This window comes from Xyrauchen texanus, chromosome 29 (assembly GCF_025860055.1).
Source record: "Xyrauchen texanus isolate HMW12.3.18 chromosome 29, RBS_HiC_50CHRs, whole genome shotgun sequence".
Classification (NCBI taxonomy): Eukaryota; Metazoa; Chordata; class Actinopteri; order Cypriniformes; family Catostomidae; genus Xyrauchen; species Xyrauchen texanus.
Window position 1 is genome coordinate 20,608,829 of NC_068304.1, and position 26,319 is coordinate 20,635,147.

General features: G+C 39.2%; 1 protein-coding gene across 1 annotated transcript in view; it reads left to right on the plus strand.

Annotated features, from left to right (window-relative positions):
• The first annotated feature begins 16,415 nt into the window (after positions 1-16,415).
• LOC127623237 (mothers against decapentaplegic homolog 3-like) overlaps positions 16,416-26,319 on the plus strand; it is a 37,914-nt gene continuing 28,010 nt past the window's right edge. Inside the window, exon 1 of the mRNA XM_052097584.1 lies at positions 16,416-16,838. Coding sequence (XP_051953544.1) covers positions 16,636-16,838 — 203 coding nt within the window. The 5' untranslated portion in view covers positions 16,416-16,635. The remainder of the gene's footprint in view (positions 16,839-26,319) is intronic.

A 26,319-nucleotide genomic window follows, 5' to 3' on the forward strand; every position in this document is an offset into this window, starting at 1 on the left:
AAATTGGTACAAAATATAACACTTAAATTCGTCACTGTAGATGATGACATAACAGTACATGCATCAAGAGTCCTGAAATCCAACTGTCCTGAAATCAGACAAATTGTATAATTTCTCAGATTTCTCTGTACAGTAGGTAATATGTGTTTAATACACAGGCTTATTAAGAGATCTTTTGGATCAAATTGGAACTTGACACCCCATAATGTATTGTCATAATGCTCTTAGGGAGATTCTTGGGAATATTTTTCAACTCAACAGAAAAGATAACAATTTTAAGCATACATTTTTACATTGAGCAAGGTAACCTAATGCAGTCAAGTTGATTTTTCACTCTAATAATAACCATTAATTTTTTCACACATTTTTTAGGTTACCTGAAAACAAAATTACAATGTACAAATTACCTATTTAAAAAAAATGCCACACTTATTCCAAACACACCTTTAAGTTTTTAAAAGCTATTCATTAAGCCATAAATATAGACATACCATTACAACAGAGAATAATTTATCAATTGTAGGTTAAAGGTTTCTCTCTTTAGCTCTCTTGTGCACATTCAGGTTGGGTAAATTTGGAATCATTGAAACATATTCTAGGTGTGTCTGATAGGGTCGTGTACTGAGTATCATCAATGTCTTTCTAGCAAGTCAGTCCACCGTTGGCCATCTTTGGAACACTCTCTGGAGGCTATTTCCAGTCATGCCTGTGCAGCTCCTATCTACTTGAATGGAGAAAGACCAAAATCTCAAAAACAGTTGGTCAAGATTAAGATCAAAGAACATATTTCAAATCAGCAATAAAATCTGACAATACTGGTATCATAAATTGTGATTCTTTACCTCATATTACGCTAAAACACTATTTTCCCACCTTAAGTTTTATAGCTAATGCGCATGCGTGTTCTACAGTTGATTGACAGGTGATGTCTGTATCTTAAAGGTGATTGGCTCTTTTAACTGAAAGGCGGGACATCCTTTCTACATCCGTTGACCGTTGGGCACTCAGAGCTCCTAGGTTGAAGTGGTCCATCTCTTCTAAATAATCTCTGTTACCATCAGATTTCCTTAAATTCAAGGATTTTAGCTTTCACGAAGAGCACACTGCAAAACAATAGCACCCAGAGATCTCACTAATACCACAGTATCTAGCAAACTACAAGCACTTTTCATGTCTGTTTGATCAATTTAATACATTGTATGTACTCATCTCAGGTCAATTAGTCATGTTGTTTTATACCAATTAGGCTCTGGAGTGTAACTGTTAGTTGAGTGCATTTTAGATCAAAATAATGTTTACTGTAATCTCAGACATAAGAGACAAGCTATTCAAACTAAAATAACTCCAGTGACAGCTCATAACTGATTAGTTATTCAGGGGGATCAACTACCATTTGGATCAACTGAAGTGCTGATTGTGGTCTATGTATTTCTTTCTCCATAGATGCCAGTAAAATCAGCATGGCTCCAGGGTCACAGTGTTGAACTAGACAGTATGTGCCCTGATGACTTTGGGGATCGGCAAATCTGCTCACACTCAGGAGAGAAAGAGTAACTTTTTACATAGAGTTAGGTCAGCTGAGTCTGCTTGAATGCATGCCTTGTCTGGTTTTGATTGTACCCTTCTGCCCCCCTCCAACCCATCATGCCCTGCTCGCTCGCTCGCACACACACACACACACACACACACACACACACACACACACACACACACACACACACACACACATTGTCTTTCCATGTTTTATGGGGACTTTCCATAGACATAATGGTTTTTATAATGTACAAACTATATATTCTATCCCCTAACCCTACGCCTATACCTAACCCTCACAGGAAACTTCTGCATTTTTACATTTTCAAAAAACATAATTTAGTATGATTTTCCTCATGGGTACCGACAAAACGTCCCCACAAGATCCAAAATTTTGGGTTTTACTATCCTTATGGGGACATTTGGTCCCCACAAAGTGATAAATAAGTGCTCACACACACACACACACACACACACACACACACACACACACACACACACATTACATATACACAACTCTCTTGCCCATTTGAATTCTGACATGCACCACAACAGGTCTTTACACTTCCCTATCTGTCCACACAGGTCTAATGGTGATTTATAGTGGTGTCTACTATAGTTATTTATAGTGTAGTCTATCCCTCACAGCCTCATTTTCATTAGTGTTACATATAAATTAAATATTACATCAAACCTGACAAAGCCAATATATTGAAATTTGATTGTTTTAGTAATTGTTAAATATCACACTCACACTCTTCTCAAGCTCAGCTACAAAAATCTTGATGAAAATAAAAGGAGGAAAGGAGCAAAATGTAAATGGAGAGACCTTGAGGAGAGTTAAATAATTTGTTTGTTTCTTGGTGTGACTGAAAGAGCACCTCAGCGTGTGATTGAGCAGTCTTAAAAGCACATCCCAGAGAACGACACAGAGAAAATAAACTGTTTCGTGTTTCAGTGGAAACTTTTTTCTTCTCCTCCTCCCCCTCGGTCTCTCCCCCCATTTCTTTCTGAATGAGAGGCTGAGTTCTATGGAGTGCTACGGTCTATCAGAAACATATGTGTGAAGTTCAAGGGCAGATGGATGAAGAAAGCGGATAAGCCTCTCAAAATGGTCTACATTCAGTTAGATGAAGTCTCACTCTCAGAGAGGGAAAGCAAGTGCTGAAATGGCATCCTTGAGCAAAAGGCAAATATGTAGTAAATTGTTTGCAAAGAGACTTATTTCTTTTTCTTTCCTTCACTATGTTCCCTTATCAGTCTGTGAATTGAATTTAGGTTTAGTTGCCCCATGTTTCATTTGTGTTTTTTGAAAGACTTTAAAGAGCAACATGCAGGTTGGACACCCCTATTTAGCATAGTGTATGTTGATGATAAAACAACTAGATTTTCTGAACTGGAGTAATATATATTTAGCCATTAACGATATTTTGAGATAAATTGTGATAAAATAACTTCCGCGTCTATAAAGCACTAACCGGAAGTGACGATGGCCGAGGGAGTCTGGTCAAGTTCAAGCTCAGGTTACAATGGATGCGAATGAAGAAACCGAGTTCTCCGGTGTGGACGAACATGCCTATGATGGCCCACAGGCCTATAATTATGAGCAAATTAAGAGTTAAAATAATTAAAAGTAAGACTTACTCTGCTAAGTCCTCGTTTTCGTTGCACAGAATGTCTGCTAACGTTAGCACTTTGTCCTCCAGTCCAGCCCGCGCCAAAATCCGGTGTAAACTTTTACGGTGGACTTGATTCCATCGAGTGCACCGAGGGAACAGCATCAGTAATCAGCCTCACGTGGTCCTTACTCCGAAATCCTATCCGAGACTCCAACAAATCTCCAGGTCGATAATTCACCGGAGTGAAATGTGCGCCACAAACGACCGAGTGTGTGGTAACAGACGCGGCAGTGAAGTCTGCTCTCTTCACCTGCACAAAACGCACCCAAGACCGAAAAGCCTTGTTTTTCCTAGAAGGAAAATGATGGACACGATGTCCTGACAGGCTGGAATTCGTGCAACCAGCACAAACACAATAATTTACCATTATGGCTTCTCTAAAACTTTCTGTCTCTCACTACTGCTCTAACTACATCAACACCCGCTGACCGCGAGCTCTTTTGTTTGCCTCGCCCTACGTCATATGACGCGTTGATAGCGGGAAAGGCGTATTCCAGAGCCTAGCACATTTTCATCAAAATCTCTACATCAAATGAGATTTCATTAGTAATTTCTACATATGTGTTTTTAAAAGACCTCTGCAGACAATATAAAGTATTAATTCAGTTATAAATTCAACCTGCATGTTGCTCTTTAACATTGTGCAGTTTTGAAGAGGGCAGATGCTACTAAACTGGTTCAAGGTAGCAATTACATGTGTAGAAATGAAACAAAATATCACCTCTTAAACAAACAAAAAAAAGCAAATATTGAAAATATAGAAGAGTGAACAAACATTGTTAAATATTTCAGCACTCTAAAATTGAACACTTAAAGGGATAATTCACCCAAAAATTTAAATTCTCTCATCATTTACTCACCCTCATGCCATCCGAGATTTGTATGACTTTCTTTCTTCTGCAGAACTCAAATGAAGATTTAAGAAGTATATTCCAGCTTTGTATGTCCTCACAATGCAAGTGAATGGGTACCAACATTTTGAAGCTTCAAAGAGACATAAAGGCAGCATAAAAGTAGCCTTATCCATACGACTCCAGTGGTTGAATTCTTATCTTCTGAAGCGATATGATAAGTGTGGGTGAGAAACAGAACAATATTCCCTTAAACAGATCAAAATATTCCTTTAAGTTTGATTTCTGAATTCACTTGTTTAGTCAAATTAAAGTTGTGTCAAAGTTACAACACACACTGGGGAAAACAAATCACATCTAAATTACTGAAAATGGTTTTATTCAGGTCAAAAATATGATTTGATATCACTGAATTAACCTGAATAAATTAGGATACACTGACAGGAAATTTTTAAGGGTCAGATCAAGTAGAAATAGCTCCTTAAGGTAGAAATTGCAGGTTAACACTTTTTACCATTTGTAGGGATAAGTTAATTCATTTTTTCGACCACTTTGAATTTAATTCCTGATGAAGAAAATACAGTTGAAAAGTGGGTGGAAACAATATGTTGTTATAATAAAAGGTTGAAAACAGTTGTACAGTGCAGTGCTGAGGTGGCACTCTCCTCATCTGGTGTGTTTATTGTGAGTTAGAGGCTAACACAAATCATATCGGGGACATTTAATTTCTGACAGACATTACCAGAGTACTACAGCTCCCTCTTTTGGGATGCATACTTGTATAATTTATGTTCATGTATTCTGCTTGGGAAATTAAGTTTACCAAATGATTTCATCACCACCTTCTGGTGGTTTAGCATAGTTCATGCAATCCGCCTTTCATGCAAGTACTACTGAATGGCGTTTACATACAGTAATGAAGAGCCACTGTCTGCTGAATAGGTCAACATTTTATGTTTCTCTTGTAGTAATTACTTGTAAACTTTGTACAATTAATCTACTATTTATGCAGAGACTCCTAAAATATATAAAGTAAATCATGTCTTAATAATGGTATTTTCATTTTATTAATTTTACCAAAGAGTGCAGTTAGTCTGACTGTTCGTGTATATCAGACACTATGTGTATTTGAATTTATTGCCCCTGTTTAGCTACAGTAAGCATTGTAAGTTTTGGGTTTGGCAGTGTGTATCTGGGCCGAGGAAGGGAATGGAAATATAGGCAGCATTTAGGTAGAGCCGTGTAAAGGCTGTGCTAATGAGGCCAGAATTTTGGGATGGGGGGAAATGGTTTACATGTGGAACTGAGAGCATAATGCCATCACAGCTATGCAGTGTGTGTGTGTAATGAGACAGAACTCTCAGCTCTAGCACACAAGCCCTCTGTAACTTTTATACCAAATCTAATTAGTTAGAAACGGAGAATGAAAGATAGACAAAAGAAATTAAGATAAACACAAAATAATAGCACTGAATTACAAACCTGTATGACATTTTTCTTCGGTGGAATACAAAAGCAGATGTTAGGCAGAATGTAAGCCTCAGTCATCATTTACTTTTGTTGTATGGAAAAAAAGATGCAATACAAGTGAATGGTGATTGAGGCTATTGCGCCTTAGATTTCCTTATGTGTTCAATGGAAGAAAAAACAGTCACACAGGTTTAGAATAACATGTGTGAGTAAACAATGACAGTATTTTTTTATTTTTATTAACTATCCCTTTAAGCCTGTCTCATTTTGTCATGTTTCTCATTCTATCCCTCCTTCTCTACTTTTCTCCCTGTCGTAACATCTAACACCATATAAAATAAACAGCAATGTTGCAACAGCCAGATAAAGTGCTCACTGCGCGTCTCTACGTCGGTCTCGAGCTGCTTTCCCCCAGGCACCATTGTTCAACCTCTGACCCCATGCAAACACACATGCTCTCACACACACAGGCTCTCATGTAACTACATGCTCACAAGCACATATCATGATAAGAAGCATATTTAGGCATGGGCAACATGGGCAGCCGCATTTGGCCGGGGGTGGCATGAACCACCACTGATGACAGGAAATGCCAATAATTGCTCATTGCTCTGCCAGAGGAGGGAGAAAAGGGCCCTGAAAAACAGCGTTAAGGAGTGTAAAGATCTGAACAGTAGTAGGCCATGCATCCAAAGGTCATCTCTCTCCTTTTCAGCAGGAAAGAGGAACAAACGCACTCATAAAGAGTCAATTACTATACTTTAAGAGTACCTCCCAGGCACCATTAAAGCTAATTTTATTTTATGTTTCATATACTACTCTTGTATCCAAACTTAATATGCTGCACTGTTAAAAACAAATAAAAAAAAATCTAAACAATACAGTAAAAGAACAAAGAGATGCTCTGAACCAGGGCGAGCTTGCTCTTTTCCCAGTTGACCTGGAGCCCTAGACGGATGAGGTGCCTGAGCACCTGGTCCCTGTAAGCGCATAGTAACTCACGAGAGTGAGCCAGGATGAGCCAGTCATCAAAGTAATTGAGTATGCGGATGCCCACTTCCCGTAGCGGGGCAAGGGCTGCCTCTGCGACCTTGGTAAATATGCGAGGGGACAGGGACAGGCCGAAGGGTAGGACCTTGTACTGGTATGCCTGGCCATCGAACATGAACCGTAGGAAGGGTCGGTGTCAAGGCAAGATGGAGACATGGAAGTACTCGTCCTTCAGGTCTACCGCCGCAAACCAATCTAGCTGTCGAACGCAGGTTAGAATCTGTTTCTGTGTGAGCATTTTGAACGGGAGTTTGTGTAAGGCCCAGTTGAGAACTCGCAAGTCCAAGATTAGTCGCAACCTGCCACCTTTTTTGGGTATGATAATGCAATGTCTGTAGAAACCCTTCTTCATCTTGGCTGGAGGGATGGGCTCTATCGCGTCCTTGAGAAACAGAGATGTGATCTCTGCCCGTAAAACGCTGGCTTTCTCGCCGCGTACAGAGGTGGAGCGAATACCACTGAAAAGAGGCGGGAGCCGGGAGAACTGAATCGCGTAGCAGAGTCGGATGGTCCTGGCCAACCAGCACGACAGGTTGGAGAGCGATAGCCACGCGTTCAAACTCCGTGCGAGGGGCACTAGAGGGACGGTCACTTTTGATGTACCAGACGGGGCTTCACGGCGAGGGGGAACAGGTAATAGCGCATCGGGAGGCAGAAGAGCATCTTGAGGCTTGGGTGCTGAGCAAAGACTCAGTGCACTTACCTTTCTCCTTGTACCCACCAGGGGGCGGTTAAGAGACTGAGGGAGAGGTCCTGGAAAGGCGTCTTTGGAACTCGTCAGCGCTGGCCTGCCGGGGCTGAGCAGTCGCGGGTCCGGAGGTGGGTTAATTGTGTTCGGGGAGCCGGGACTGTAGAGTTTTGGACCTGGGGTGCCATGAGAACGGAGCGCACCAGCTAGATGACCCAGGGAGTGAGGAAATCGCTATTTTATTGAGAATGTGGGTACCGCAGCCCGAAGGCGGTGTGGCAAATGAAAATAATGTAAACAAGGATTCTCCTCTCGGCCCGCCACCGGAGGACGGAGTGGTCTTGGTACTGGAGCGAACGTCTGACTGCCTGGGTTGCCCGTCTCAGGAGCTTCGGAGCTTTCCTGGTCCTGGAAGGGGTCCTAGAGACGCGGGGCGTACGCCGCCTGTGAGGTGCTCGATGCTGGGGCTGAGAGCTGGTCCCGGGTTGAGACGGAGCTACCTGTTGTTTAGCTGCAGGGGGACACCCTCGGCGGGCAGGCGGGGTGCGCTGGTTTGGCAATGCCGTGACACGATGTGGGAGATTGCCACCGTCTGCTTCTTCACAGCCAAAAACTGCTGGGCGATGTCATCGACGGTGTCGCCAAAGAGGCCAAGCTGGGAGACAGGGGCATTGAGAAAGCGTGCCTTGTCAACATCATGCATCTCGACCATGTTCAGCCAAAGGTGGCACTCCTGGTCCACAAGGGTGGCCATCGCCCGCCCGAGTGCCTGCGCTGTGACCTTCGTGGTGGTCGGTGGCAGAGCGCAGTTCCTGCAGCACATCGGGTGCACCTACCCAGGTGCAAATCTTTGAGTGCCTTGGCTTGGTGGACCTGCAGGAGAGCCAAGGCATGCAGGGCAGAGGCGGCCTGTCCGGTGGCGCTGAAGGCTTTCGAAGTCAGTTATGACGTCATCCTACAGGCTCTGGAGGGGTGTACCGGGCGGTCCCGCCAGGTAGTGGCGTTCTGGGGACACAGGTGGATGTACCCGTGGGCCGCCCCGCCATCCAGGGTAGTGAGAGCGGACGAGCGGAGGGGTCGGTTCCGGGCAGTAAAAGGTGCACTCCACGACCGCATCAGCTCGCCATGCACTTCGGGGAAGAATGGTACCGGGGGGAGCATGGCTGTGACTGGGAGTGGGAGTGTTGCCCGGAGCCGAGGTACCAGTCGTCGAGCCTCGAAGGCTGTGGGGAGAACGGAGGGTTCCAGTCCAAGCCCACACTCACGGCAGCCCGGGCAAGTATATTGGCCATCCGTCGTCATCCCAAAATCGCCTTCATCGCCAGCCGGGTCGTCCTCAATCCCATGGGAAGAAGGAGCGACGGGAGGTGCGGCTGAAGTGGCATTCACCTTGAGGAAGGAGAGCTGCAACCGCAACGCTGTCATGGTCATGTTCTCGCAGTGAGTGCATGAACCATCCACAAACGCCACCTCAGTGTGATTGCTGTCCAGGCTCACGAGGCAGCGTCTGTGGCCGTCAGTCTTGGAGAGATATCAACCGCATCCAGGAACTACACAGAGGCAGAAGGGCATCTTGAAAAAGACACGTCCTTAAAAGGACGTTTAATGCTTGTCTGTGTATTGCTCTTTTATGAGTGAAAACTCAAACTCTTTTAGAGAAAAAAAACTAATTTAGGAGGGGAAAACACTCTTTTAGGCAGTGAAAGCGCTGTTGAAGTGCCCAGGGGCGTGGACTGCATAGCGTGCAGAGAGAGAGAACACCAGCTGGAAACACGCTGTAAGATCCAACAGCAGTGCTTCTTGCCAGTAGAGGTGAGAGGAACAGTGGTGAAGTCAGCATGCTGTTGCACAACCGCTCGGCTCTGAAGAAAAAATCTGAATGTCAGATGCACACCCGCTTCCCTTTATACCCGTATGTCCGGGGGCGGGACATGCAATTTCTGTCTGCCAATTTCTCATTGGCCTTTTCTTAAGTTCAGAGGTACGCGAGGCTCCCAAGGAAGACCCCTTGTGTTACTTCATTCAACACAACGTCGAATGAGTGACAGAAGGGGAACTATTCCTACTTCTCACATGAAAACATTAAAAAAACGTACTGTTATACGTCTGAAAAGTGCATTCTTCATCAAATAGTATATATTGTGACAGTAAGTGGTTTCGGATGCAGGGAATGTTGATTTTTGCTATTTTGTTTGGTAGTGCAGAAATTACACACTTCAGCTTTAGGAGAAGGAAGGGAATGTAAAACATTTTCTAAATACTCATTATTGACACCATAATAAAATATTATTGATGTAGAGACTTTGATTAAACCAACCACTACTAGCAAATGAAAAAAATATAATTAGTATGTTATAATTAATTGATAGACACCAAAACCCATTTCAATATGCAAGGGAAAGGAATTATGTAAAGCAATTTACATGACGTTGTTGTGTTTATTAAACCATAAAATAGTATTTGTCTTGTATTGCCATAGTGTTTGCTTGTTTATTACATTGCCTGAAGCTTTAGAAAGTAATCAAATGAAGGGAGCACTGCATTTGTGGCTCTTTTATCAAGTTATCAGCTTCTATGATACGTTTAATTGTGACTGACTAATTTACATTTCAATTAATTTTTATAAAGTAATGATTTTTTTGATGCACTGTTGCATCAATGATGCAATATATCTCTCCACAAGCCAGTGATTTAAAAAAAAAAAAGATTAGAAATTAAAGAGAGAGGGTAAAAGTGTAGAAATCGCTTAAGGGATTGTTTAGGAATAGCTTTTTGTTTGTTTATTTGTTTTATTTATTTTCTTCCCTTTTTTCCCCAATTTGGAATGCCCCATTCCCAATACGCTCTAAGTACTCGTGGTGGCATAGTGACTAGCTCCAATCCAGGTAGTGGAGGATGAATCTCAGTTGCCTACGCATCTGAGACCGTCAATCCACGCATCTTATCGTGTGGCTTGTTGAGCGCGTCACCGCGGAGACATAGCGTGTCTGGAGGCTTCACGCTATTCTCCACAGCATCCACACACGACTTACCACACGCCCCACCGAGAGCGAGAACCACATTATAGCGATCATGAGAAAGTTACCCTCATGTGACTCTACCCTCCCTTTCAACCGGAAGACCTGGCTGGAGTCACTCAGCACACCCTGGATTCGAACTTGCAACTCCAGGGGTGGTAGTCTGTGTCTATACTCGCTACCCAGGCCCCCTGTTAGTTTTTTTGTTTGTTTGCAATGGCATTACAATTTAGAATGAAAAGTAAAGAGGCAGGATATTGCTATTGCTGTTTCAGTTACGTTGGTCTTAAAGCTATATTGCAGAATAATGTTATTTTACTTGAAGATATTATGGTATTTTATTTACGATTACTAGAGATTACTTTATTGTGTTGTTTAGAGTAAAATCTAAACCTGTGATGACAGACTAGTTACCAATAATCAGTTAGTCAAAACAGAACAAAAGAGTCCTGAACACAATTACACAATTGTGTTGTTTTGGAAAAGCTGTTATTACAGCCCTCTAGCAACTATCAGCAATGAAGAATGCATTAGTCACTATGCGAGGAGACATCCTCTGCCAATGCCTCTCCAAAATAAGCATGTTTTAATGTTCATGAGAAATACTTAATTATCCGTAAATGTCAATTTACAAGCATCTTGCTGAAAGGCCCAGCCACTTCAGTGAGGAGACTGGTCCTAATTTAATGAATAAAAAATCATAACTGGGTGTGCAGTGGAATTATCTACAGTATTAACCCGATTTCATAATCCACTAGAAACTAGCATGGGGGGAGAAAGCAATTTTACAATGATTAGGGTAGTTGGGTAATTGTGTGTGTGCATGCGTGTGTGCCTGCATGCGTTCGAGTCTAATTGCATAACAGTGTTTGGTGTTTTTCAAAGGCTTAGTGATTGTACATGTCATTTACCCCGATAGCTCATGTCTTCTGTCTTTCCTGAAGCTAAATGAAAGGTCACGTACTCATTTACCATCAAGCATAAGCTGATGCACACATTTACATAATTCCTATCGGTTCAACTGCTTCTCTGGGGACGTTACAATGTGAGAGGGCCTGTTCTGGAGATGGATAGGCATGATCATTGACAATTAACATCTGAATAGTGGTGTTAGGTTTAAAAGGTCACCAGAGAGATACACTGACTGGGTCTGCCTCGTGAATTAAATGAGTTTCAGCACTAGAGCTTTAGCAACACTGTTTGAAAGTAGATCACAGCTAGCTATAGGGTATATTTCCTCCTACCAACGCATCCAGAATGTAATCAAAGGAAATATATGGCAAAGATGTATCTAGGGCTACAAGTAATGATTAGGATCAGTTAGTGTCTAAGAACTGTCTGACTACTACCACGACTGTATTAACTGGATGATTATAGTCGTATTATTATCATTTACCACAAAGGTCTTACTTATGTGGGCTAATATCTGTTAAATGTATAGAGGAGGAAGTACAGCATAGGTAACTGCTCACAGTTACAAACAAGAGATTGGACATGTTCAGAGCATGGAATTGTTGCAGGCCCGTAGAGAGTGATACAAAGTTTCACAGTGATCATTTTATCAATCCTTTTTTAACCTCAAAACATTTGTTGACAATATTACTTACCAATTGATTACACCTCACCTTATTTATCATTTCATTGCCAAAATATATTTTTTAATTGAGTTTATGTAAGTTAAATAAAATATGGTTTGCCAAACAGTATTTTTTTAGTAGTAACATGACATTTTATGTAGAAATTTAGAATTTGGGATTTTCCGATGTACAACCTCATTTAGAATGTATGTAACATAGGAAAATATTGCAATGTTTTAATGTACCGCTAGTTAAAGACATTTTGCTATTTTAAAACAGTACAGACCTTGACTAGTAGAGTAACAGAATGACTTCTTGAGTTAAAGTTTTTTTTATTCAGTTTTGTACCATTTTTAAAACTCTTAGTACTATCACAATAGTTCATCAAAATTATTTTTGTTTTCCAAACATTTCAGCATACCAAACAAAATCAATGTTTTCACAACACCAAACAAGTGTTTCATTTATTTTTAATTTCATTGAAAGTAACTGCCTTTCATAATGCTATAATGCTGTATAATGCAAGTTGCTTAGGGCCCCCAATTTGCCTACATATTGTCAAAGACATTATCTTATGAACATAAGTGTAGGTTATGAACATACTGATGGGGGCCCCAAACATATTTATGCTTAGGGCCCCCAAAAGGCAATGACGGCACTGATTTGGTCTATCTATAGATTTTCAACTGGTTTGACTATTTTACGTGTTTGTAAAATAGCAACGTCTACAATAAATTACATGTTCAGAATAGGATAACCAAACATAATGAATTTGTTACAATATTGCTAATATACAGTGTATCTTATGTAACCACTATCTTTTACAGTATGTACTGTACCATATGCATGTGTGTGTATGAGCATTTAGAATTTGTCAACAGAGCAAGATAGATAGAGGAAGAGGAACAAAATAATGAATTTGTTTTCTGGAGGCCAGTAAGAGAGGTTACAGTCGTGGGAATCAGAGGATGCCAATGACATATGTGCCTTCAATGTCCATTACGTAAACAAAAGCCTAACTACTGTAAAGCAAATTAAAGTACAGCATTAATTAATTGACACTTTACCTTTTCAGATTGGGGTGAGTAATAACATTTACAGCACGTTAAGTCATTTTGTAGATGCTTTTATGGTAACCAAACCGCATACCTGTCAACACACCCGTTTTTCCCGGGAGTCTCCCATATTTCACACCAATCTCCCGCCCCCCTCCCGTTTTGTTATTTCTCCCGGCCCAAACTGATGAAAATGAATAATCTCATCAATATATTGTTCCAAGGTTGTCCAGTTGCCAGATCTTGTATCAAACACATCCTACTCACACAATTGACACATCGTACAAACTTCAACCTATTTGTGACCTCAACCTGGCAACCTACAACCCAGTTGCACTGTTGATATTTGTGCAGGTAGTATAGACGCGTGAAGTTGAATCAAGCATCACTGGTAGATGGGAGAAGGTGCTGAATACTCGAAATAAACATGTAAATTTAACAACAGCTGGACGGAAGAATTTAATTGCATATCTCGCAGCCATATCGACAATACCCCCAACACACACACACACACACACACACACACACACACAATTCTTACAGTATCACGAATTGACAAGATATTCTGTACTGTCAGAATTGACAGAACGTCCGTCAAGAGTCATACTGTTTGTCTTCATTGATAAATGTACAACCCTGATGAAAGCATGTTAGCAGATTTTCAGAGAATTACTAGCTTTGTTACAAGTGTGATCAATTTGGTGTTTTGTACATAGTTTTTAAAATGTAACACTTGCATGCAAATATAGTACCAAAGTGATTAAAAAAAACTCTATTATAGCTCTCTGAATTACCACCATTTTGTGAAAGATTTTTGTTTTAACTGATTACAAGTGTAGCATTTCATCTGCTAGAAAAAGTCACTGCAAAGTAGCTAAACTATTCAGTGTTTTTAATACATTGCAAAAAAGTGAAAAAGGTATGGTTGATATTACTGTAATGCAAAATGTTAATTTAAGTAAAAAAATAAAAAATAAGACTAATTTCTCTTGGTAAGTCCTGTGTGCTTACAATCATTAATGATACTTCAGTGAAATCAAAGGGATGCAGAGCAACAAACAAACAATAAATACATATAAGTAGACAGAGATAGATAGATAGATAGATAGATAGACAGATAGATAGATAGATAGATAGATAGATAGATAGATAGATAGATAGATAGATAGATAGATAGATAGATAGATAGATAGATAGATAGATAGATAGATAGATAGATAGATAGATAGATAGATAGATAGATAGATAGATAGAGATCTATCTATCTCTCTGGATGGCAATAACACAACAACCTTTCATCTAACCAATCATAATAAAGCACATAATCTCTTTTAGGTTTCCATCAGAGTTATTAAGTTTCTCTTTTAGGTTTCCATCAGAGTTATTAAGTTTTATTGTGGTTACACAAAAGCTGTTTAATCCTTTGCCCCCTCCTATTCACACCATTGTGTAAAGTCCAGCTGATCCTCCCACTCCCACTCAAATCCGGCCAGCTTCACATGTACCTAGTGTAGAGTCCGGCACAATGCCATTGTTATCCACTGAACTGTCTGCGGTCATTACTCATTCGGCCATCCATTTTGCCTTTTGTCCACAGCTATTTCACTCTCACCATGGACCTGAGACCTACCTCTCTCACATCCTTGCCTGCTTTAGCCCATCTGCCCCATAGCTTTCTTTCTAGTGTTGTAATGGTTTAAACTGGAGATTATAAGACAGCTTGTAAAGACAGACAATTCGAAAAACTATTACATAGAAAAAAGAAATAAAAATAAAATAAAAAAGTTTTCTTAGTTACATTTTTATTTTTTTGCTCTAATCTAAAAATAAGTTGAAATGTCTAAACATCCTTAAAACAAGATACAATTACTTTACTTTTTTTCTTGTATTGACAAATTTATTTTTTCCTTTCAATTTTGTTAGGTTTATTCTTAAAACTAAAGACTACAACTTGCCAATGTAGTAGAAAAACATAAAACTCACTGGGAAACAAAACGAAAATACAGACTATATGATTTAGGGAAATGCCTGTGTGTACTGAAGAGCATTTTATTTGTTTTAGTAACATTACAATATAATAATTTGTCTTCATAATTCAGAGCTCATTGAAAATGAACCGTGCCAGAGCCCTGGGGGAAATTATAACATGGTGTCCATTGATGCTCAGATAAATATAGATAAAAGGAAAAGGTGACTATCAGTACTGGCCTCTGGGTAGAGTCATTTATATAATCACAACTCTTTCCTCGGGGAGGGGCATGGTATTCTGGGCATATAAATAACAGCACACAAACAGATCATAATACCAACACTGCAATCACCTTAACAATTTCCACAGGATGCATTCAAGGTGAAATTACATCACTTTTATTGGGGGGATCAAAGGGTTAGCCTAAGAGGGGTCCTCTATTTTAGGACCTTGCATTGTGGGTTGTAAAAAAGAGAACGTGTCGACACTTCACATGGGGCAAACAACAAGCCTCAGAAGACATGACTTTACAAATAAATCAAAGCAGTTTTGCTTTTGTTGATGAGCCAAAGTCTTTAGAAATATTTGGTTTTACTCAATAAATATTGAAACAGTTTTTAAGAAATTATGTTATTTGAAGTATACTGCTTACCACAGAAAATGATGTTTGGTGATTACACTCAAATAAGTCATATGTTTGTACCTGTTTTGGGCAGTTGCTGAGTCAGCATTATATGACCAAAATTTATATTTGATTTTTAGAATATTTTGATGAATGTATCCCAGAGGATAGCGTCTGATAGAGATTGATTTCCCTGGACCCCTTTACTCCCTCCAGCCGGCATGAATTGACGGTGCTCTCCTGAATGGACATGACGTGATTTGGGACATTCCCAGTGTATGCTTACAGAGGGCAAGCAGCAACAGGCCTTCTGCTGTCTCAGCAGATTATATATACAGTATATGCACACATAGTAATATGCAACATTTTTGGCACTTAAGATGTTTCACAAAACATTTGTCTTAAGATGGTTATTTATATCTTCAGCTTTAGTGTGTCAATAGGAAAAATACAAGAGATGGCATTGCCTCCACAAAACACCCCACTGAACATAGAGTCACGGGATTACATGAAGAGACAGAAGCAATCGAGACAGCCTAATTAGAAAGAAGAACTGCACTGATTTCTCCAAGAAGCTCAGAACATCCTATCTGCCAACAACCAAGAAAAACTGTTTCCAGGTGACCTAGGAGAATTGGTGCTGTTTTAAAGGCAAATGTGGCCACGCCAATATTGATTCAGCTTTTTTCTCTTTACTGGTCTTTGAATTATGTTTATTGATAAGTGAAAACTATTTATGGCATAATTTGCGAAAACTTTTGCACAGTACTGTAAAATAAGTTATAAGAATATCTCATTTTTACATGGGTTTTTGATATGAGCTTGTTCATTGCCCAAAACTCTAGTCTTCACCAGGGTGGTGGAGGAGGAGGGGCGGGTCCAGACAGCGCTGGGTCTCGCCGGGGCTGCAGTTGTGTGCTGTTCACTTTCAGCAGACATGCTGTGTTAATCTCATCAGCCGGCAATGTGATTCCAATGGGCATAAAACAAACTGTCAGTTCTTTTTGGCCATTGAACAGATCCATCAACCCTTCTTTAAAAACACAGGACTTATCCTTATACATCCATACCATCTGATCTGATCATACGAGGAAAATATCGGGAGCTGTTTTTTTATATTAAATATGTCTATATTGCCTTTCACGCCTCCTATTGTAAAGAGACTTTTGGGCTGGAAAAAAGGCGAGCAGAACGGACAGGAGGAGAAATGGTGTGAGAAGGCCGTGAAGAGTCTGGTGAAGAAGTTGAAGAAGACAGGACAGCTGGAGGAGTTGGAGAAGGCCATCACTACCCAGAATATCAACACCAAATGCATCACTATACCGAGGTACATATTGTGGGCTGTCTGAAAATAAAGTAAACCAGTACAGGCATTTTCTGAACGTTCAGAACACAAATATGATGTTAAATTATGGTGTCAGATAGACAGTTCACTAGTTTTTGACACACGTCCATAAATACAACAAATATCTGTGCGGCTAACGCTGCTAACTGGCAAAAAAAGCGACTATTCACTATTTGTCACGATTTTCTAACATTTATTTAGATAGATTGTTATTAAGTTGAGTGCAATTGTCAGCCGATTAAGTCGTTTTATTAGTCTGTCAATCACCTGAAATTATTAGGAGTAACTTGAAGGATATCCGAGATGGTAGTTTACTTTACGACTAGCTTGCTAAAGTCATTAATACGCACTATTGTCTTCAGAACTGTTGCCTTTTTAGTGTCATAGCTCGTTTTATGTCTCGTTTTAAAGAAAAAGAAAAATATATATTTAAAATATATCAGATTTAACAGCTGTAGCTTGCTAGCATTCATTGTAGCGCTTTTCAGCTAACCAGAATAGCTGGCTATGGTAAATAATAATAAAACAAATAGTCGTTAGTATTAAATTCTCCGTTTGTTTTGGACGTTTGTATGAATAGTCATAAACTAAACAACCAGTAATATTTCTAACAGACTTGACATTTTAAACTGCTACGATGTTGTGGCTCAAACAAGTGAATGTAAATGCTCAACACCTCTCTGTGTGTGTGTGTGTGTGTGAGCGTGTATTTATCACTTTGTGGGGACCAAATGTCCCCATAAGGATAGTAAAACCCGAATTTTTTTACCTTGTGGGGACATTTTGTCGGTCCCCATGAGGAAAACAGCTTATAAATCATACTAAATTATGTTTTTTGAAAATGTAAAAATGCAGAAAGTTTTCTGTGAGGGTTAGGTTTAGGGGTAGGGTTAGGTTTAGGGGATAGAATATAAAGTTTGTACAGTATAAAAACCATTATGTCTATGGAAAGTCCCCATAAAACATGGAAACACAACATGTGTGTGTGTGTGTGTGTGTGTGTGTGTGTGTGCGCGCGCACCAAGCTAAGCTGTTATAAAATAGTTTCTGATATCGAGGGCAGACTGGAGCAGTTTTGACAAATAACTATGAATGGGAGCTGGATTGGACATTGATGTAAAGTTTACTGAGCATAAATTATCATCATCATCATTTAAAAAAATTTTTTTTTGTAAATACACAATGGTTGAGTTGAAAACATATCAAGTCAAATTGCAACTTGTGGGTTTTTGAAAACTTGATTCAAATACCATAAATTTTCATTATATGGAGAGCACATAAAAATTGATCCACTTGCAGCAAGGTAATGGGGTAAAGTAATATTAAAACTAAATGAAAAATGATTCTCTTTTTGGTATTCTTTCGTGGTTTTGAAATTGCATTTTTGTGTCAAAAGGCTACTAAAGAGTTATGTAATCCCACCAGGCTCAGATGTTTTGCTATCTCTGAGAACAACTGATCTGATTTAACTTAAAGGCCGTAACTGTGCTCTCACTTTATCTGTGAACTTGTGATGCCTTAAAGAGACCGCTGATCTGTGTCTTTTTAAAACTGTCTCAGAAGATGATGTTAAATTTTATATGGTATGTCTCCTGTGGCTTACTGTAGAATTTTTTCTAAAAGCAATGCTGATACTGTAGACCTTCAAAATATAAGACGTCTGACTGTAATATACAGTATGAAGTGCCATAGCTAGTGGGGGAAAAGGTGGTAATGATTCTAGGGACCCAAAGGTCCAAGGGGGCCCACAACAAATTCTAAACTGTATTTTTTAATAGGAAAGGGGCCCAGAGCAAGATACATCCAGGGGCCCCAAATTACCTTGTTACGGCCCTGACAGTGTGTCTCTGCACTTAGTGATTAATGATATAGGTTTGAATAGTAAACATTGGGCTGCCCTTTCAGAGGTGTCACTGTCAACATAAACACGTTTGGTACCAGATATTCCTAGGCAATTTCTCTGGGACTAGTGGCACCAAATGGATTTGCTAAAATAATGACTGCTTTCAAACATGTTTCCCAAACAAACTAAATTCTAAGTACTTAAGTTGTTTATAGTTTGCTTTTCAAACTATCATCCAATTAACAGATCTGTGTCACCAAGCAGAATTTGAGCCTGGGGTTACACACTTGTGAGCATGTATGTGCCTACTTTACTATCTGTGTAGTTGAGATTGGAGAAATTCATCTGAAAAAAACTCTATTGATTCTTATGGATTTGCCTGATGCGTTTGTTACTGTCAGCAACAACCTGCTTATCTAAAGCCCAAAGAATGCTTCAGTCAGATGTGAACACTGAGCGTCCGGGTACAGGACCTGTGACAAAATTCTCGTCATCACAATGCTCCAGCACAGAACGAGCGCAGCCCAATTTTTCTGACTGCGCATCTTTGAACTTGTCATTGTTGTCACAAAGATGTAGCTGGTAAACAACAGGAGACAAAGGTAAAAACATCAACAGTGGATGTGCACGTCAAGAACGTGTGTGTGTGTGTGTGGGTGAGCAACAGATCAATATTTAAGTCCTTTTTTATTATAAATTCTCCTCCTTGCCCAGTATGTGGCAGTTTGCATGAAGAAGCGAATTGCCAAATGAAAGAAAAAAACGTGAAAGTGGAGACTGATAGTAAAAAATTACTTATATTGATCTGTTTCTTATGTACACCTACCAAATTGCTTCTGAAGATATGTATTTAACCACTGGGGTCATATGGATTACTTTTATGCTGCCTATATGTCAGGCTCAGATATAGAAATGTAACATAAGGCGGTCAATAACTGATAGGATTTGCACAAGTGTGTCTTCCGTGTGTGCCAATTTTTTGTATGCTGTTGTTGCGCAAGTTTTTCATAAGCAAACTTGCGTTTTAGGGTAATGGTTAGTGCTATGACGCGAAGTGCTGCTTTATGTGCTTTTGGAACTTGAAAGTTGTGGTCACTATTATACATCCAAATCACGTCTGCCACTGATTATGCGTAAGTGTGATATTAGAACACGCTTCCTGTCACGCCAAAGGAGAAGGTAAAATGCTTGACCTGATGCAAAAATGTCTCATGGGAGATGCAGCTTGTCAGTAACTCTACATAATGGGGTCAATGGAACATTTGGAAACAATTTTCTCACTTCATGTGTGATCATGTTGTTTTCCATAGGCCTATTTTTTAATTTTATTTCTGTGTGTTACCATCAGAGGCAACAGTAACAACAGGTTTTAGCGCCAGCTTTGTGCAAATGTGCAACTGAAGTAAATCTGGAGAATTTTACATACAGTATAATGCTGTCAGCGCATGTTTGCGACACGCACAAACCTAACCGAACTCAGGGCACAGCTGTTCTGTATATTTCATACATTATCAAAGCTTGAGATGGAATTAATTGATTGTGCATCGAGCACAGAACCTTTGAGAATGCTATAACACCGCATCATTATCCTCAAGTGTTTTCCGAGGATGTGTAATATTACAGATCATTGCGGCAAGTAGGTAATCCAGTGCATTCTCGAAAGTGAAATAGTGATTGTCCAGTGACAAACTTCTGAAGAGAGCGTGACTTGTCAGTTGAGGTGAAAATGGACTATGAAAGAGACTGTGATTGGTCTATCATTCGTAGACACGGCCTACAATGAAAATGAATGGCAATTTACAACTTTACCTGGCTGATAATTTCTGTTTGCTGGCTCACTAGTTTTGCAGATGATTATGCTTAATTAACCGTGAGAGACATAAATCGTGATTATAATGTCATTTATTATGCAGCTCTATTGGTGAATTCCAGAAGGCCTGCACCTCACGTTCATTGGTGCAGTAAACTTCCCATTATTATCAGAAGAGCAGACTCATCGCTCCTTGACCTTTAAGACTCGCCTCCTACAAGACTCACACAACCTAATATTATCACCACCTAAATTTTTTTACCTGCATAACTACATTTAGCTTCACTGAGCTTTTATTCAAAGTGGCTTATAAATGATGTGTATCACAAGTTATTTAATGCATATTTTATCTTACATGATCCAACAATATTTGCCGTATTGCAAATTTCAAAAGGAAGTTAGAGCAGAAGTAAAAATTTTGAAAAGTAGAGAGAGACAGAATGATACATTTTCTTTTAAAGAGGCAAAAAATGTTTTTTGCCAATGTGTGAACGGCTTGTAACACAACTTAAAAAATGAGTTCGAAGGGAGAAGGGAGCGGGTCACTTTTGCCGGGAAAACCCAAAGGATTTGACATTTATGCGCTCTCCCGAGAGCCTTGCCTCAGCACTTCAGCTATTCAACAGAATCAACAGACAGTCTGCAACACTAGGTAACGTTATCTTAGAGATGGAATCCAGCAAACGTCCAGCTCCCAGCTCAACACCGACTTCTACACCTCGGAGTAAGCAACAAAAAAAAAATTATCTACTGAATCCTGTCTGGCTAAGCGGGAACGTGATTGTGGTCGAGCGAAAACTAGGATGAACATCGGCAGGGCAATTGATTCCTGGAAGGACATTCATTTGGTTTTGGGGATCAAAACCAACCCTGAATTGGCTTTCTTCTTATTGGACAGGTAAGCTTACATAACTGCAAAGCATGTGAAATATAGTACCATAAGGATTGATCTGTGTAATTTTAGCTAACTTGATCTTGCCTGCTAATGCTGACTAATTGCAAGATACCTTACTTAGTAACGTCGATCTTCTCTTTATGCTAAAAGTCAGGATAATGTCAATGTTAATCTGTAATTATTCAGCAAGGTAAACTACAATAACACATGAAATGAATGCTAGACAATGTTCAAGATAATGCAAAAAGCTCCATTCATTAGTGTAACTTAACTTGGTTATACAGAAAATAGTTACATTCTATTATTATAAAACAATAGCGCATTGATATATTAACATGACAGTTGTGATGGAATCGCATCAATACTGAATTGTCTCATCATATTTATAATGTACAGTCTATTTTATTAACAGCTACTGTCATCATCCACCAACTTTAGCTAACAGCTATTAATTAAGCTGGCTAGCTTGCTAAAGCCGACATAGGCTATTGTATAAATGCAGTCAATGTATCATGCAAAGAAAAGTGATTATTTCAAACTACAGCCTCGCATAGACAGAACTATATCCACACTTTGTTTTAGTTCTGTCCCAGCAATGGATAATCAAATATAATATGCAGTCTCAAAAGTTTGTTGTAAAACAATCATAACTGTGTAATTTTATTTATGCTGCCTCATCTGTCAGCATGATGCTGATGAATCACGTTCAGTCAGTTTTGGTCGATGCTCGCTCGTGTCCCTATGGCATTTCCCTGCCATCACGAGCAACAGACAGCTGGCTGCAGTTCAATTAACGGCCACAAGTGTCATTAATAACAAGGGTTTCTGAATCTTACAGACTGCACCTTTAATGTTTATAGGTATTGCCGTTTGTTTGTGGCTGTGGACTAGTTGTGTGCTCACAGGAAAAGTGTCTTTAGCATACCTAACACACATTTCTTCCACTAACCTGCATTACACTCTTTGCTCAGCAACTCTTCTGTCATCATTTACTCACCTTCATGTTGTTACAAACTAGTGTGTCTTAATTGTCTGGAACACAAAATGAGAATGTTAATCTTCATCACCATTTACTTTCATTGCATAATTTTTCCATACTATGAAAATGAATGGTGACTGTGGCTGTCAGTCCCTAACATTCCCTTTTGTGTTACACAGAAGAAAGGAAGACATATGGGTTTGGAATAGGGCTGCACGATTTGGACAAAAAGTCATATTGCCATTATTTTGAAAAATATTGCGATTTGAACTGTGATTATGATGGTAATGTTTTCCTCATGTTCAACTGCAAAAAGGCTACTGGGGATTTCACACTTGAGCCCTCTTAAAAAGAACCAAACTGAGACTTTTTTTCAGTTCAACCACAAACAAATAAATATATAAACTGAGAAACAAAGTCTTCTTCATATCTAAATGTTACCATCCACAGTGTACCTGTTTTTGTCCATTTTGTGACAGGATCTCAGCTCACTAATCATCATCATTAGTTTTTGAAACACAGTCAACTTGAATATTAGGGATGCTCCAATCAGGATTTTAACTTCCGATACCGATCTCCAATTTTCTTTTCATCTCATCAATCGATGCTGATCATTTAACTTTTATCAGCAGCTCTGTCAAAACTGGTTATATGTAAGCTTTCTGCTCAATGTCACTGTTAACTACATTTCCCTGTTGGTAAAACCATAGTTGTTGCTGTCAAAAAATAATGTTGATTGATTGAATAATTCAGTTTGCACAAAATATAAATGTTACTTTTTATTCTAGGCCTTAAAAACTATGACAAATGACTGGAGGAAGAGTTGTTTCTGGACTCTACAGGTGTTGCTGTTAATGTTGTTTGCTCAGAATTCATTTAATAAAGATGTTTGAATTATACCCCATCTTGTATTCTGCATTATTGTGATACCTGTGCCTTGCGAAGACTGAGACAGCGCAAATAAACTTTGAAGGGAGCAGAATATTTATTTATTTAATTTAATTGCAGCCCTTTGCAATTTAATAATCACACAAGGTCATATCGTGGTTTCGATTTTATTTAGATTAATTGTGCAGCCCTAGTTTGGAACAACATGGGGGTGAGTAAATCATTACTTGTTTATTTTATTTAGCACTGCCATATTCACCATTGTTGTAGATTTCTTGTCAAATGTTCTTGGTGTTCTACAAGAGTCTACAACTCTTGACCCCTAGGACTAGTATTCATTACTATCTGCTGTGCTAATTGTCATTTATACACTACGAGCATCTTGAGTCACTTAGGTAGAGAGTGTAAGCGTACTGTGACTGACCTGGGTATCTGCATTATTCAATTCCCTCTTTCTACAGTTTGACCACATACATCCTGCCCCTTTTTAACAAGGCTTTCGCAAAGGAAATGTTTGTGTGCTTGCTCCTCTCTGCATCTATCATCTTCACTACGCCTTCTGTCAAGCAAACCTCCAAACCCCTGTGTTGTTCCCACCAAATATAATATAATACCCACCAAACAATATTCAAGCCATTCACCTGAGCATCTAAACTGAAATGGGTGTGGATTTCACGAATGAGTTCCACACTTTTTCTCACAGATTTATCTGTACGTTAAAAACAGCTGATAGTGTGTTTACTCAAGAAAGTATGTGTAATGGTTATTCAGAGATCAAGAATGCAGTGCAGGGCCTGGGGAGGGCGTAGGTTGTCTTTTGGTTGAGTGTGAGAGTTTGGAAGTAGTCACGTTTTAAAACACGTACAGTGGGTGTGCTGAGAGACATAGGGAAGAATGCACATGTGTGCAACAGAACTAGAACAGGAAATCATCTCTCTGGGTTTCTGAGGTCATGCTACTTCCTGAATGTTCATATTCTGAGAGCTTCTAACCAAAAGAGGACCAAACTCAAGTTAACAGCTTGTTGTTTAAAAGAGTCTTATATATGGAGTTTGCATCATGTAAAGTGTAAAGATTCAAAAGGATTGCAAAAAAGCTGCTTTTGACACCATACTACTAAATTCTGGGAACACTTTTGAATTACAGTGTCCATGTTTCATGTTAATGTAATAACATGAAGTTAGGATGTTTGCCAGTGCATTGCTGTGCAGTTGCTAAGCTGTTAGGAGGTTTCTAGGCTGTTCTAGGGTCAGTAAATATAAGGGACTTAGCCTAGACCTCTGTGGATGTGTACTGGATGAGGCCATCTGTGGCAGGGCGGAGGGTGGGGCCGGGTCGTGATTCCACGGATAAGGGACGACCGGAGACGGCAGTGCGACAGAGAGAGAATTACGGACAGCTGTCTGACACCTTTGTGTGTTTGTATTTTTGTTTGTTTCTTATTAAAATATTATTTTAATTCTCAACTCTTAATCCCTTTACACCATCCTTTGATGAAATATCAGAATTTGTTACGCGGCTCTCTGGAATATTCTATTCTGTTTTTTCAATGGCACCATCTAGCAGTCTAATATTGCTCAGTAACAACCTCACATCCACGTATCAGACTACTAATCTGGGTATTGTGAACCATCATTCCTGCTTCTCGTATCACTGTGCGATATCTACGTGTTGTATAATTAAATCATTTCAACTTCAATCAATGTTTCATGTGCATTTATTTATTTATTTGGCAAGTAGTCTTTTAATAAGATGCATAATGAGAAGTCAGACCTCAGTCATTAATTACAAAATAAACAACAACAGAACTCAAACTCAAACCGGAGGTTGATTGCAGCTGTTCAGCAATTTATTTATTCTCACATAACTACATCATTTCAATGCAAATCAATGTTTCATGTCCATTTATTTGGTGAGCCCACTTCACATTGGGGTCTTAATCACCCTGTCAGGGTTTATTTTGTGATAATAACCGACTGACTGTACATTATCCCTTGCATAATACTCTTTAGAGAAAAAGTTTTATTCTAAAGTATTCTAAGTATCTGTGAAGTGCCATTTATATAATTAATCCTTAAATATTAGTGAAACTAAAAGGTCCCACTAACTTTTGTCTCGGCCTCAAATTTAGTCTCATATCAGAAGTTGCATGGCTTTTTCATGTACTTTAAAACATAATTAAAAAATCATGTTCTTGTTTATCCCATTCGGCTTGTATAGACTTACATTGTGTAAAATTGACACTTTAGTAGCTTATTATTGATTTGTTGGCCATTTTTTGATCTTAGTTTAGAAGATAACAGGCTATAAATGGGCTAAAATATGTGCATATAAGAAAAAAAAATTGTTGCTAGATTTGCGCCAAAGTTTGTGAGTTTTGAAAAACGTCTGTTTCTTTACCCACTTTTTTTGTTTTTGTGTTTCAAAAGGGACTTTTTCTTTCCAATTCTTCCCATAAGGCCTGCACCCCTGAGTCTTCTTTTTACTGTTGTACATGAAACTGGTGTTGAGCGTGTAGAAAACATTTCCTGTCTTAGGTCAGTTAACTTTATAATACTTTTTTAAGAATGTGAATAGTCAGAATAATAACAGAGAGAATGATTTATTTCAGTGGGTCAGAAGTTTACATACACTTTGTTAGCATTTGGTTGCATTGCCTTTAAATTGTTTAACTTTGGTCAAATGTTTTGGGTAGCCTTCCACAAGCTTCTCACAATAAGTTACTGGAATTTTGGCCCATTCCTCCAGACAGAATTGGTGTAACTGAGTCAGGTTTGTAGGCCTCCTTGCTCACACATACTTTTTCAGAATCAATTTTATTGACAGTTATGCTTACACATACAAGGAATTTGGCTTTGTGGCAGGAGCTTCCAGTGCACAACAATACAATACAGCATCAAAATAAAAAATTATAAAAAAATCAATAAAAATAGAATAAAATAAAAATGTAATATAAATTAAAAAAAAAAACTACACACACACACACACACACACACACACACACACACACACACACACACAAACACACACAGTCAATCAATCAATACT